We start from the raw sequence: 15,626 nt of genomic DNA on the forward strand, positions 1-15,626 counted from the left end.
GATTATACATACATAATGAATTTATCAGTTATTACCTTTGTTTATAATATATATATATATATATATATATATATATATATAGAGAGAGAGAGAGAGAGAGAGAGAGAGAGAGAGAGAGAGAGAGAGAGAGAGAGAGAGAGAGAGAGAGTTAGTAGTTATTATTATATATACAAATTTTGTAACATATAAAATTATAACATATATTAATTTGATATCCTATATAATATAGATATATAACTTATATATATTGATATTTAAGTAATTTGTATTTAACAAATAACATACTTATTTAATAACTAATAAACAATATATATTATATAAACAACAAAATAGTATTATATATTTGATAATATTAATTAATATATAATATACTATGTTTCTTTATAAATTTTTTTTATATTATAGTAAGTATATTAATACTAATGGTTCATATAATATATATATATATATATATATAATTGTGGTAGGACTTGAACTCAAGCATTGAAAAAGAAAATTCCAAAGATCTGCCAACTTCCTGTTGAGAATTATTGAAATTATAACTATCTAATAAAAAGCCCATTTCAAATACTATGTAACAAGGCCTTCATGCCCAACTTTTCCCCCAAATTTTCAATCTTACCCACCCTAGGCTCATCCCCTGTGTCACGGGCTTGGAATTTTAATCAAGTTTCGTGTGGTGTTTTAGTCTCGTGTTCGTAAGACTATACAAGCCTAAACGAGATTTATTGATGATTGGCGTGAAAATGTAAAGTAAATGAATATGAAAAAATAGATTAGGGAGAATAAATAAGTAATATTACTCAAATCAGAGAAAAACAAAATATCTAAGATCTAAACACAAAGTAAATTGCTTGATAGAAAGAAAAGTTTACTTAAGGTAACTATATATAACCCTTAGCCTACTTGGAGTGCAAGTAAAATAAAATAAAAAAATATCTAACTTAGGTTGCCTTGGTGTGCACGTAACATATAACTAGGAAAACATTCCCTAACTTGGTGAGCAAGTTTCCAACCCTAACTTCAGGCTAAAGAATGCGGCCCCTATACAGCCCGTGCGGCTCATCTCGACTGGATCTACCTTTGGAGTGCTAGTCCGGTAGTGGTGCGCCCTGGGGTGCACAGTAAGTATGTGCTCCCTAGGGGTGTACTATGCACCGTAGGCGTGCAGGCCCTGTGGGTGCGCTGTGCGCAACCTGCTTTAGGGGTGCGCTGTTGTGCGGTTGCCTTAGTGGGGCGCCTAATTTTTAGGAGCTAAGTTTCCCTTGCCGCGTGGCACCCACGCTGGTTGTGCTGCTAGTGCGGTCCAATGTGCGGGGGCGCAGCCCGCTAATGTGATGTGCGCAGCCTAGTAGCGAATGCGAGTAGCTGGTGCACAGGAAGCCTGCACACAGCCTACACATGCGTGGGCCTTGCGCTCTACATCAGCGAGCCAAGCCCGTTGAGGCAAGGCAATGCGGAGCCCCTTCACAGCTTGCCCTATTGTGTGCGCACTGGAACCCCTCGTCTGCATGCTGGTTCGATGGTTGGCTAGGGTTGGACTCGCATGCCATGTCACCCTGTCGCTTACCCTGCCTTGCCTCTTGCCACCTCTTGCCGCCCCTTGCTGACCCGTGCGCCTCGCTAACATCCTCTTTGCCAAATTTTCATTCTCATAACTATCTTCCTCCTAAGATCAATAGCTGTTTTGATCTTCTTAGGTTAACTTTTAGCTCTTTAACCAAACCTTATTATATTAAGTAGGTTGTTGCTTTGTTATCTATGGAAGAGGTAGAATGGGAGGCCCTTCACGGCAGTGTCAAGTTTGCAACCAGGCTCAATCCAAGTACAAGTGCTCCTCTTGTCTTTTTCCTTAGTAAGTTCTGCCCGCTCTCTCTCTTCTTACCCATTTTGTCTGAGTATTTTTTATTTTATTCTTTTCTTTTTCCATTACTTCCCAGTTGTTCTCTAGCATGTTTCAAAAGACACAAAGGTATGGTACCCACAATCTTGCTTGATTTTTTTGTTTCTTTATTATTGAAATCCAATAACTTTTCATGTATGTTGATTGGATGTTTGAATTTTGCTTCATCCTTTTGCATATATTATGGGAAATTTCTTGGCTTAGTGCTTTCCCATTGACTTATGTTCGGATAAAGAGATGAGCTTAACATTCTACTTCTGCTTACTGAAGTTGAAATATGTGTGAGCCAAAAGAATAAGTGAACCAATGATATACGGTCTCAAGCTTAGTTTCCACTAGCCTATAAACAATTTCTAAAATCCAAGTTTTGTAGTCAAAGATTAAAGTGGGAATCTGGGTATTGTTGTCCTGCTTATTCTACTTGTGTTTTTGTAAAGTCTTAAGGTGGCATTTTTCATCATGATACTTAGATACAGGAACAAATTTGCTTCTTTGCATAATGCAGAAACCCCCTGCACCAAGCCAAAATCCACAGAGGAAAAATCTGGTGAGAACTTTTTATCTTGAATTGGATGTTTTTCATATGACCAATTTCATGCTTTAATCAAGGATGCTTGTGTTCTTCATGAATTTGATGTTCTATAAAATTATTTTATAAATTGGTACAGGTTGGGAGATAATAATATTATTACACATATGTCTTACTAAGTTTGTGGCTTTGGGGGTGCTTTTTTGTGTAGATGATGCTATAAAATTTGACGCAGTAATAACTTATAATTTTTAATATTCTTTAGTAATATCAAGAGTATCAACACTTCTTTTGGTCTGTTCAATAGTCCATACTGAGCTGTATAAGCCAATTACCGGTATAAGTGATATATATTGTCAATTATTTGGGATAGTGCATATATATATATATTGTCAATTACATATAAAGCATGAGAGGAGAGATAGTGCATATTGATATATTTTTTATATTGTTTTTACAATCGTTAAGTTTTCCCACTCCACCCACTAACTCATGAAAAGTAGGACAGTTCATTTGTTCGAAAGTTTCTGTATTTTGGCTTTTGTTACTACTTAGTCTTCAAGACTGTAGCCTTATTCCTTCATGTTCTTTATATGGCCAACCAGTTTAGTTGCTTATGATTATTCATGGTTTGTGAATGCAGGGGTAAGTAGAGATGAAGAGACACTTTTGCCGACAGTTTATCTAAATAAGTAAGAATTTACTTCACTTCTCTTTGTTTATATGGTTCCTACCCCCTAGTATTTTGAAAGCATAATAAATTGGAGTGTTACCTTTCAGTTGAAGATTCGTTTTTGTGTAGTAGAAAACCATTTTTGAGTTGTTCCATCCTATTTTAGTCCAGCTCTATTTCATCCTTTTGCTTTGCTTCAGTGCAAGCTTGAGTTCTAGTTGGGGCTCATTATGCATTGTTTTTATTTTATGTTAGGGTGTGTGTGTAACTTATGTTAATGTCTACTGTAGGTTGCCTGAAAAATTTCCTGAAGGATCTCGAGTTTTTGTGGTAGATCCAATGTTGGCAATAGGTACTAATCTTCATCTAATTGTTGGAAATCTTATGTTATATTCATCCTATATAACAATAAAGCTTTATGGCACTTTCCCTTCGTTTTTCATTTGAAGTGAAGTAAATCATTGATTTTTGCATTTCAAATGAAGATAATATAACTATTTTCCTTGTAGTAGTGCAAGCACAAATTTTTAAATTTGTATGCATTGTGTTTTTAAGTGATTGTTTTTCCTAAGACTAAGGTTGATTCTGTTAAACTCCTTTTGCTACGTTTCTTGTTAAAAATTTCAGGTGGCATAATTGTGGTAGCACTTGACCTCTTAAACGAACGTGGAATTGACAACAAGCACTCATGTGTATTGAAGATATTGGAGAGATGGAAACTACACGCCTTCACGTACATGAGTTTGATACTTGAGTGCCTATTATAGTTATACTTAGTGCAACACACAGCAATGTAGTAACATCTTTTCCGTTGTTGGTCTTTGAATATTTTTTTAGTATGACATATGATAGCATATTTAGCTTTGTATTTATATTTGTTTGACATTTTTAGATATAATGTTAATTACGATTTTTAATTGCATGAAATTGATTTTGAATTTTAGATTTTAATGTGTGCCTCTTATAAATTTTAAATGTGAATTATGGATGCCAATTGATAGTACCAAAATTTTAGTTGGTAATTTCTGTTGGAAAGGCATTACTGACGGAACAATAGAAATTTTGTTGGAAATGCATCATCGATGGAAACTTCTGTTGGAAATTTTTCACGAAATTTTTTGTTGGAAATGAATTTTCAACGAAAATTCTATGGAAAATTTCCAACGAAATTTTGTGGGAAGTCTTTTTTCTATGAAATATTCTGTTGGAAATGTATTTCCCATGGAAATTTTGTCAGAAATTTCCTATGAAATTTTGTTCGAAATGCTTTTCCAACGGAATTGATACGATACAGCTGCTGAATTATACACTTTTTTTCATGAAATTTTATGACGAAATTTTTCGTTGAAAATTTTCAAGAAAAGGTATTTCTAACAATGCTTTACGCACGAAATTTCTAATGGATTTTTCCATTGGAAATCCATATGAAAAAGACATTTTCAATGGAATTCAAACTTTTTTCAATAAAAAATTTTGTCAGAAAAAGCTTGTTTTTTGGTAGTGTATTAAGCATGAATTCAAGATCATGAAATTGATTCATAACAAAACGATCATTTATGGATCTGACAAAATACTTATTTTCAACCAATATACGTTCACTATGCATATCAAACATGATACCATTCATATTCATATCAAATAAGCAAAGAAAACTTATCTTATAATTAGGTGTAAAACCATTTTGCCACAAATAAATCTTGTCCATAAAATTTTTTTTCAACGTGTTCTAGCTTGACAAATGTTGGTATCCATCTCTTTAGTGAAGTGATTTTGAATTCCAATTCCACAAAAAATAAGTCTTAAAATTGTTAGTGCAAATGGGGTTTAAATGGAATTTAAGGAACTGACAAAATTGACTTCAAGGTAAACCTTTCAATAGACATTTTTTTTAAGACTTATTTCACCCCCACCACTCGATATGCAAAAAAAGAATTATGTGAATAGCCCTAAAGATATAATGAAGCTAATATTTAACTTTGCCTTTGCACTTTACAAGAATAGATCATTAGATATATCCGAAGATTTGTAAAGTTGTTTAGTCTTAAAGCTTATTTTTTTGCAGTAAGTAGATTACAAAGAATTTGGATTCTTTTGATAGATGATAAGAACTCAAGTGTTTATGCTTATTTTCAAAATATAACACTTCTATCTCTCTTTATTGTTTTGCTCTTGTCTTATTTGTTTTGATGTGTCAAAATGATTGGTAGCAAGTCCTTTATATAGACTTACAATTGTGACACAACTCTTTCATCAATGTATCATTTTATCTGAAAAACACTTTTGCATTTTATAAGATATAACATTTAGATAAAAGTATTGTTTCAATAACTACCTTGAAAGATAACTTTTCATTTAAAGAGATTATCTTTTATTTTGAAAATACACTAATAATGACAAGAAGAATAACTTAGTCAAAATAGTGTGTCACATCCCAAGCTTTTCTTTAGATTAATGAGAATGAATAATGCCCCTTCTATTACATCAAGTACTTGTTCAACTCATGGGAATTCTAATTGTTTTTAAAAATTTCCTTGTGTGTCATCAGCAAAGTTTTTACTAATCGTTGCACAACATTAATTAATCATCACATAAGTCTAGGTATAATATTTCATTTAATTTTTAAATTAATATAGTAACAATCAAGGAACAAATGGGAGTTCGCGTTTTACATCAGGCATAATGAATAAACCATTATTAAACAAAGTCTTCTCCCAAGCACGCCATTGAAAAATACAAGTTGCTAAGACCGTTTACTTATTACTGCCTAAATTCCTTGTTTAATGATCTGAGTCATATTTGTCTGTGTGCCAATTTCCATATTCAACAGAGAAATCAAACATGAAACTCTACCCACAGATAAGGAAGGCCTGACAAAAATATGTTGTAAAACATATAATACAGTAAGACTTCAACTTAAAAAAACAAAAATACTTTTCATGTTTAAAGTAGCTACAAAAACAATTGACCAAGTTTTTTATACCAGTATATCGTTTCCTTACGACCTTTCAAAAAAAATTATCGTTTCCTTATGGTACTTAGTTCTTATGTGTTATCTAAGTTATAAGATACTAACTACTTCTTTGCTCTCAAATGTGAAAAGTTGAAGAGTCAGATGGGGAAGATAAAGCATTTCCTATTGTTTAGCAGCTTTGCTCTGGCATTTCTGATCATTCATGCACAGGATCAATCAGGTTAGCCCATCTAACTCTCTGGATAGCAATTCCAATTCTCTTTAACTAACCAAATTACTCAGGCCTTCCCATGCTTCTTCCCAGGGTTCATTAGCTTAGATTGCGGGTTGCCAGAAGGTTCAAGCTACAATGAAAGCACAACAGGCATAAATTATACTTCAGATGCACCATACATCCAAACTGGCATAAGCAATAGGCTACCTGAATTCAATTCAGGCATGCAGCGACAGGTACTAGAGTATCTCAGAAGTTTCCCTGAAGGAGACCGAAACTGTTACATGATAAACCTCACAAAGGGTGAAAAATATTTAATCAGAACAGGTTTCATGTATGGAAACTATAATGCAAAAAATGAAGCACCGGAATTCGATCTATACTTAGGACCTAATTTGTGGGCTACAATGGTATTTCAAAATGCATCTACTGCTATATTCAAGGAAATCATTCAAGTTCTTCAATCAAATTATTTGCATGTCTGTCTTGTCAACACTGGGAAAGGAATACCTTTCATATCAGCATTAGAGTTAAGGCTTTTGAAAAACACAACCTACAACACTCAGTCTGCAACAGAAGCACTGGAATTTTTCTTAAGGGATGATTTTGGTTCAACATCTAATGCTACATTCAGGTATGTCATTTACCGAAACTTGTGGTGAATAAAAGAAAAATAAATTTGGATACTTCTTTCCTAGTTAATGAGCAATATTTGCCTCAGGTTTCCGCAAGATGTTTACGATCGTATCTGGCAGCCTTACCAAAGAAATGATTTGGGACAAATAAGCACCTCTTCTCTCATTTCAAGTAACAGCGATTACCAACCACCATTGCTTGCCATGAGGACTGCTAGCATACCAGCAAACGCAAGTCAACCCTTGAATTTTTCCGTCCAAGATTCTGATTCCAGTGCCCAATTTTATTTGTACGTGCACGTCGCAGAAATTGAAGAGCTCCAAGCTAACCAGTCCAGAGAGTTCATCATCTATGTTAATGACAAGCTTTGGTTCCAAGCTTATAGTCCTACATATTTGCGGGCAGACACTATACAAAGCCTATCAGCAGTAAAAGGAGGTCAGTTTTCAATGGTAAGAACCAGAGGTTCAACCCTTCCGCCCATCATTAATGCCCTTGAGGCTTATCGTGTAAAGGAACTCATACAGTCACAAACAGTTGAAAAAGATGGTATGTTCTCTAAAACTAATGATATAATATTCTCTCTTCATACCTATCATTCCGGATAATTAATATCACTACTGTTTTCACAAATATATGATAGTTAATGCGATCGTGAATATTAAATCAATGTATGGATTGAAGAGAAACTGGCAAGGTGATCCTTGTGCTCCACAAAAATACTCATGGGAAGGTCTTAATTGCAGTTATGAGGACTCCAATCCACCTAGGATCATATCTTTGTAAGTCTATGCCTTGAAGTTCAACTTAGCCTCTAATTTTCTTTCAAATAATTTCATTGTTATTGTTAATAAAACTATTGTTCATGAAATCAGGAATTTATCCTCTAGCAGTTTGAGTGGAGAGATACCTCCCTACATCGTTAATCTCACTCAATTACTATATCTGTAAGTGTCTTCATCTCATATGAAATAAGAAGCAATCGTCCCATAATGATGATGGAGGAGAAATTAGGCTTACCTATTTCTATTACAATATCAGGGACTTATCAAACAATAATTTGACTGGACCAGTGCCTGAGTTTCTAACTCAACTGCAATCTCTGAGTCTGTTGTAAGTTATTTGAGATTTTATACTTGAAAAACATAAATTTTGATTAAGGAGTCAAAGAACATTTCTTCTCTATCTTTGTAGAAACTTGGAAGGAAACGCACTTAATGGTTCAGTTCCCACAGGACTCATTGACAGGTCAAACAGGGGTTTGCTACAATTGAAGTATGCTTTTAATTTATGATTATGAATGTTTAATTTCCTTGAGTTTCTTTTACTTACCTCTTTAGCTAAAATCAAAACAAATTTACTACATGAGAGGTTTAATTATTAGAAATTAGGATTGGTTCCGGATGACAATTATTAGCCCCTGTAATCCAAGTCTTGCTTTTTCTCCTTGTCAACTGAATTGATCATTAAGCGTGGAAGGAAATCAAATTCCTTGTACATGGGAATCATGCTCGAAGAAGAAGAACAGTGCAGTGGTTCCAGTAGTAGCATCAGTTGCGTCAGTGCTTTCTTTCCTCATAATTGCTTCGGCTCTCCTATGGTGGTTTAAAAGGACAAAACCATCAGGTAGAACCAACCTTACAAAAAAATGGTGGATTTAAGAAACATTAAATTGAACCATTTCATGCTATTACCAATGATTTTCTCAATAGTTGTATGCATATTGAACTTATTTTAACGTTATCATCAGCAGGCAAATTGGATTTGGGCTCTAGAAAACCATACCAGCATAAGGAGTTAAAGAATCGGCAATTTACATTCTCAGATGTCCAAAAGATCACAAATAATTTTGAGAGAGTTATTGGCAAAGGAGGATTTGGAACAGTTTTCCTCGGTTGCTTAGGAGACACTCAAGTAGCAGTCAAGATGCTATCAAAATCATCTATTCAAGGGTATAAGCAGTTTGAAGCTGAGGTATAAGAGCCTGAGTACTAGTACTAAAGTTTGACCTCATTAATTACATATTAAACTAATTAACATTTGGGTTTGAATTTATGACTATATATAGGTGGAGCTTCTTTTGAGGGTACATCATAGAAATTTGACTTCGCTTATTGGATATTGCGATGATGGCACTAACTTGGGGCTAATCTACGAGTACATGGCCAAAGGGAACTTAGCAGAGTATCTCTCAGGTTTGAACTCGTTAAGTCAATTACTATACTTTTCATTTCATTATTTATTTAAACAAAAGAAGAAGAAGAAGATTTTATTAACTCACTTCTTATGAATTTAGATAGCAGTAGCAGTTTATTGAATTGGGAAGGAAGACTTGGAATAGCGCTGGAGGCAGCACAAGGTTGGCATGAGTTTACCTATAATTTCTACAGTTTATTTATTTATTTTTTTTATTTTAATAACCAAATATACAAAAAACAAATGAAAATACAGGACTGGAGTATTTACACCATGGTTGCAAACCACCCATAATCCACAGAGATGTAAAGTCTACCAACATCCTATTAACTGAAAACTTGCAAGCTAAACTATCTGATTTCGGGCTATCAAAAACTTTTCCAATCGAAGGTGGCTCTCATGTCTCCACTGTCGTTGCCGGTACCCCTGGGTACCTTGATCCTGAGTAAGTACATCTTGTTTTGAGATGAATGTTAATTTCTGATCTCTTTTCCACATCATTTGTTGCTGCAAATTTGTTAGTTTACATGCTTGGCATGCAGGTATTCTACATCAAACAGGTTGACAGAGAAAAGTGACGTTTATAGCTTTGGGGTAGTTCTTTTGGAAATCATAACAAACCGGCCTGTGATTACAAGAACCATAGATGAGCCTACTCACATAAGTCATTGGGTTGGTTCCATGTTGTCCAACGGGGACATTGAAAACATTGTCGATTCGAGGTTGCAAGGAAATTTTGAAATAAATTCTGTATGGAAAGCAATAGAAGTGGCAATGGCTTGCTTATCTCCTGCCTCCACGAAAAGGCCAACTATGAATTATGTGGTAACGGAATTAAGCGACTGTTTGCTAGCCGAGATAAAGAGGACCAGAGGAGTCAACGAAGATGAATCACAAGAATCAATTGGCATGATATCCATGAATCTTGGTTCTGAAATAACTCCTCTGGCAAGGTGATTAGGGGGAAACTATGTGACAATTCAACATATTTGTGGTCTCTCGAGCTTTGTTGCTTGTTGGCTTCATCCACACCAAAAGTCGTACTATCAAGTATCTTTACGAAAGTTTTCTCCTGGGCTACGTGTTTGTAATTTTGTACTTGTACACACATAAAAACACTTTCAAGAAATTAAGCCATGTACATAAATAATTAGCAGACACTAAACTTGGTAATGTAGTTTTTTAACTTAGATGGTAGAAGATGATTTGGTAATTTTCATCTTAAATGGTCTCCGGGTAGAATACAAAGAGATTTCAACAGCCATTAGAGTTAGAGAATCCATCATCACATTTTAAGTGCTCCATGACAAGTTCAGTGACGTCGTAAACATAATCAAGCAGGATGATGCAATTCCATCCCAACTGTCACAGGTGACTATGTTAAGAAATTCAACTATCCTTCCACTGTGAGAGGAGGTCACACCTGAGGCCGTTACTCCAACAAAGGTAATTTTCAGTATTAAATGAGGAAATTTAATTCATCATGAATTTACAAATGCCAAACCAGTGTGCCAATATTGTGATAGAACAGGACACAAATAAAAAACTTACCGCAGCATTAGAGGAATGACCAAACAACCAGTCGCCAACTTCACTTCCATCAAACTAGCAATTAATCAAATCTAGATACTAGACTCAATAGTCTCTCACCATGTCACCTCCAACTTGCACAACTTATCTTCATACACTGATTATGTTAGCCTAGATGAACTCATTGTGGGAGATGGCACAGGTTGTCTATTAAACACAGTGGCTCTACCCTTATTCCATCACACACTATATCACTTCATCTATCTTATGTCTTACGTATTACTCACATGAATAATAACTTGATGTTAATATCTAAAGCTAGCAAGACTTATCATGAATTTTTTCCTTGACACATTTTATAAAGGACTTAAGCACGGGGCACCTCTAATGAAAGGTCTAATAAAGATGGTATTTACCTTGGGTATAGGTATTGATACTTATCCTTTCTGGGCAAAGGTATCAATACTTCATGAACAAGTTACTTGTTCATTAGGAAGCCTTTTTGGGTTTCAAGTATTGATACCTCATTTAAAGGGATCGATGTTTACAGCACATAATGCTTATTTTAAGTATGAAACCAAGCCATTTGACCCTCTTTAGGTCTTATCTTTCTAGACTTATTTATTTATTAAAACAAGCATTTCTAGGCTGTAAATGTTCAGAATTTCAAAAGAGAAATATTTAATTGTTAGTTCACCAAGCTAATTAAGTTATGTTTCTAACCTTAATTCCAAGTCAGAGTTTCAAATTCTCTCCTCCTCAAGAAAATTTGTCTTCAAATTTAAATCAAATGGTAACTAACCTCTAATTCTGGAACAAATGTGGATACTTCATCTGCATCTTATCCTCAGCTTCCCAAGTCACCTCCTCACTAGAGTGGTTGTGTCGTAAAACCTTCACTAAGGCTACATTCTTGGAAACAAGTCTTTTAACTTGCATATCTAAGATCTCCACCGATAACTCCTCATACGATAAGTCGTCTCCCAATTGAATCTCCTTATACTAAATCACGTCAGATAAGTCGAGGTTGTACTTGTCAAGAACGAACACGTGAAACATTAGATGAATGCTAGAGAGGTCCAAGGGTGGACAATCTATAAGTTACTATGCCAACTCTATCTAGAACCTCAAATGGTCCAATATACCTTGGACTCAACTTGCCTTTCTTGCCAAATCTCATAATTGCCTTAATCAGCAACACTCTTAAAAACACATGATCACCCACCTAAAACTCCAAGTCTCTACATCTATGGTCTACATATGACTTTTGTGGGCTTTGTGCCACCAACATCTTTTCTCGAATCATCTGTATCTTGTCGGTGGTCTCCTGAACCATTTTTGGTCTAAGGAGTTTTTGTTCACCAACCTCAAACCAACAAATGTGCTATCTACACTTTCGCCCCTATAAGGTCTCATAGAGCGCCATCTCTACACTCACATATAGCTATTATTATAAGCAAATTCCACCAAGGGAAAGTGTCGATCCCATGTAATTTCAAAATCAACAACTCAAGCTCGTAACATATCCTCTAAAGTTTGTATGGTTCTCCAAGTCTATCCCTCTATCTAAGGGTGCAAAGTAGTGCTAAAATTTAACTTAGTTCCCAAAATTTTCTAAAATTTCCCCTAAAATCAACTATTGAATTGAGCTCCCCTACAAGAGACTATAGTAACTAGAATTCCTTACAATCACACAATCTCATCAATATACAATATCGCATACTATGCCACTCCATAGTTGGTCTTCATCTATAGAAAATCAGTGGATTTAATCAATATTTCAACTATAACCCAAATGAAATAGCACCTATTACTTGTACAAGGTAGTCTTGTCACAAAATCCATCAAGATGTGTACCAATTTCCACTTGGGTACAAGTAAAGGTTGTAGTAATCTTACTCGTCTCTGATGCTCTACCTTAACCTGTTGATACATAAAACACTTGACTATAAACTCTGCTACATCTTTCTTTAGACATTCCCACCAATATACCTGTCTCAAGTCATGATACGTCTTGGTGGTTACCAGATGTACAACATAAGCAGATAAATGTGCCTCCTCTAAAGTCTCTCTCCTGAAACCATTCGTGTTTAACACATACACCTTAGCTCTATAACAGGGTAAACCATCAGAATCTCTATCAAAGTGTTGTCTTTTCCTCCCTTGGGCATTCTTTAGGGCCTTGGTCACCCACTTACCCTTATCTTGGGCTTCCTTGATGCGATCAAGTAGCATTGGCCTAACTCGAATATGCCCTATCAAAGTATTAGTCTCGTTAACCTTAAAATGCAATCCCATATCTCCAAAATCATGAATACCTTGCACCAAATATTTGCTTTTCACTGATATATGGGCTAAACTCCCCATAGATTTTCGACTCAAAGAAGCTACTATAGAGCAATCATAGTCTTTAATTAAGCAACTTTTTCCATCAACATTGCCTAAGGCTAAGATCACTTTACTGAAAAATATACTTAAAACTCTTATAATCGATATAGATCTCACAAGAATCGCCATAAAGATAATGTCTCCAAATCTTCAACGCAAACACAATGATTACCATCTTTAAATTGTGAATGGGATAATTCTGCTCATACTTCTTCAACTGTCTCGAGGCATATGTTATCACTTTGTCTTGTTGCATCAACATGAATCTTAATCCAACTTTCGAGGCATCACAATACAAAACATCATATATCCACCCATATCTTGCATTAAGCTAAGTATCAAAGCTAAAGTAAGACAAGTCTTGAGCTTTCCAAAGCTCTCCTCACATGCTTCGAAGCATTAAAACTCACATTTTTCTAAATTAGTCTAGTCATAGGTGTTGCAAGTTTAGAAAAGTCCTTTACAAACCATCAAAAATATCCAATCAATCCCAAAAAACTACGAATCTCTATCACAGACATAGGCTTTGGCCATTTCTCCATTGCTTCAATTGTTTTTTAAGTCAACCTTAACACCATCATTGGAAACCACGTGACCCAAAAAGCTCATATTATCAAGCCAAAACTCACACTTGGAGAATTTGGTGTGCAATTGATACTCTCTCAAAACTTGGAGCACAATCCTCAGATGTTGCTTGTGTTCCTCCTTACTCCTCGACTACACCAAAATATCATCAACAAACATCACCACAAATCTATCCAAGTATGGTTTGAACACCTAATTCATTATATTTATAAAGGTTGTCAAGGAATTTGTAAGACCATAAGACATAACAAAAACTTCACAGTGACCATACTTAGTTTGGAATTCAGTCTTAGGCATGTTCTCTTGCCTAATCCTAAACTGGTGGTAGCTTAAGTCAAGATCAACCTTGGAGAAACATTTAATTCCCTATAACTGTTCAAATAAATCATCAATTTGTGAAAGAGAATATTTGTTCTTTATCGTTACCTTATTCAACTGTCAGTAACAAATACACAATCTAAGTATCTGTTATTCTTTTTCATGAATAATACCGGTGCACCCTATGTTGACACATTAAGGTGTATATAACCTATATACAAGAAATCCTTCAATTGATCTTAGAGCTTTATTGATGCCATATGATATGGTCATATGGATATTAAACTAGTATCCTATACCAAATCAATACAAAACTCAATCTCTCTCTTGGGAGGTACTAGTAACTCCTCCAAAAACATATCAAAATACTCTGCAACTATAGGCACACCTACCTCACTACCAACTATTGATCCCGATAATATGTGCTAGAAGGGGGGTGAATAGCACAATTTGGCTCGTAACAAGATGAAGAACTAATTTCCAGAACTTAAGAAAATAAAAACAGAGTACAAGATGCACAACAATTTAAAGTGGTTCGGTCCAAGATCTACATCCACTACCTTGATTATCCAACCAAGAATTTTCTCAACAAATCCACTAAGATTCGGTGAAATTCACAAGCTTTCACCAAGCTTTACAATGGCTTTTCAAGGCTCAGCCAAAACCTTTTACACTAATTTTTCACGGGCTCAACTAAAACCCAAAGTAGTTTTCTAAGGCTCAACCACAACCTACAACAATAAAGCTATCCCAAGCTTGAACAACCCCTTAGAGTGACTTCCTCACTCTAAGAATACAAGAAAAGTAGTAAAAGAAAGTACCTATGATCACTGGTTAATCTAATTGGTACAAGATTGAGTGCAAAATACAAATGCAAAGAGTAAGCGTTTAAGTGCAGACAAGTGTAGTGAAGATTTTCTGATTTTTCAACTCTCTATAGCTCAAATCTCATTCAAGGCTTCTAAAAAACTTATTTTTAATTGTTGAAAGACCCTTTTATACTTGGAGATGTAACTCTTATGACAGTTTGGCAGTTTTATGTCCATTGGAAACAGTTGAGGATGAGTTATAGCCGTTAATCTGTCTTGTAGTGTTCTGGTTCAAATTGCAGACAAAGAACTCTTAGTCGACTGACTTGGTCGACTAAGTTGGTTCTGTTTCAGGTTACAGATTCTGGCAGAGAGCAGTTAGTCGACTGACTTGGTCGACTAAATTGGTTCTGTTTCTCAAACTCTTCAGCCTGTCATTCCTCCAATTTGAAACTTGGTCAACCAACATTCTTCCTTATTTCACCAATAAGCTTCCTCCTTTTTAGATAGTTGCATTTTGTTATTTTTATCCCTCTTTTTCTTTTGATATACTCTTTGAAGAGTTAATTAATTAATTTCATATATTAATTTTCCTACACAGTTAAGTAAAGGTATTAGACACAAATAAATGGGAATGTTTTATTATCATAAAAAACTAATGGAGCCAACACCAACCTTCAATTGAGTGTTTCTAATCAAGGCCAAGTATTTTTGGCAATCATATCTCAACAACTTCTTTATTGTCTTGGCAAACATTACGTTGGTTAGGGTAATGCTATGATCACCCTGGATACTGAAAGATGGCTCTCTTGGGAAATGGAATCTCACTAACAAGTGGTGGTAGTCCATATTAGCCTAATTTCTTGATAGACAA

At 35.0% G+C, this 15,626-nt stretch overlaps 1 protein-coding gene across 2 annotated transcripts; it reads left to right on the forward strand.

Moving 5' to 3' along the window:
• Positions 1 to 6,187: 6,187 nt before the first annotated feature.
• Positions 6,188 to 10,502, forward strand: LOC18596059 (LRR receptor-like serine/threonine-protein kinase IOS1). Of its 2 annotated transcripts, none has more exons than XM_088807495.1 (13): positions 6,188 to 6,296; positions 6,381 to 6,924; positions 7,012 to 7,475; positions 7,570 to 7,708; positions 7,802 to 7,873; positions 7,968 to 8,039; positions 8,121 to 8,201; positions 8,398 to 8,552; positions 8,677 to 8,900; positions 8,995 to 9,121; positions 9,223 to 9,285; positions 9,378 to 9,567; positions 9,665 to 10,502. In XM_088807495.1, exons 1-13 carry the CDS (start codon positions 6,218 to 6,220, stop codon positions 10,077 to 10,079), a joined length of 2,625 nt encoding a protein of 874 aa, XP_088663621.1. In that variant the 5' UTR covers positions 6,188 to 6,217; the 3' UTR covers positions 10,080 to 10,502. The 2 variants fall into 2 exon arrangements, with proteins under 2 accessions (XP_088663621.1, XP_007024371.2); XM_007024309.3 differs by having other exon boundaries at positions 8,680 to 8,900.
• The last annotated feature ends 5,124 nt before the right edge of the window (positions 10,503 to 15,626 follow it).

The sequence above is a fragment of the Theobroma cacao genome, chromosome 6 (genome assembly GCF_053813885.1).
Source record: "Theobroma cacao isolate CCN51 chromosome 6, ASM5381388v1, whole genome shotgun sequence".
NCBI lineage: Eukaryota > Viridiplantae > Streptophyta > Magnoliopsida > Malvales > Malvaceae > Theobroma > Theobroma cacao.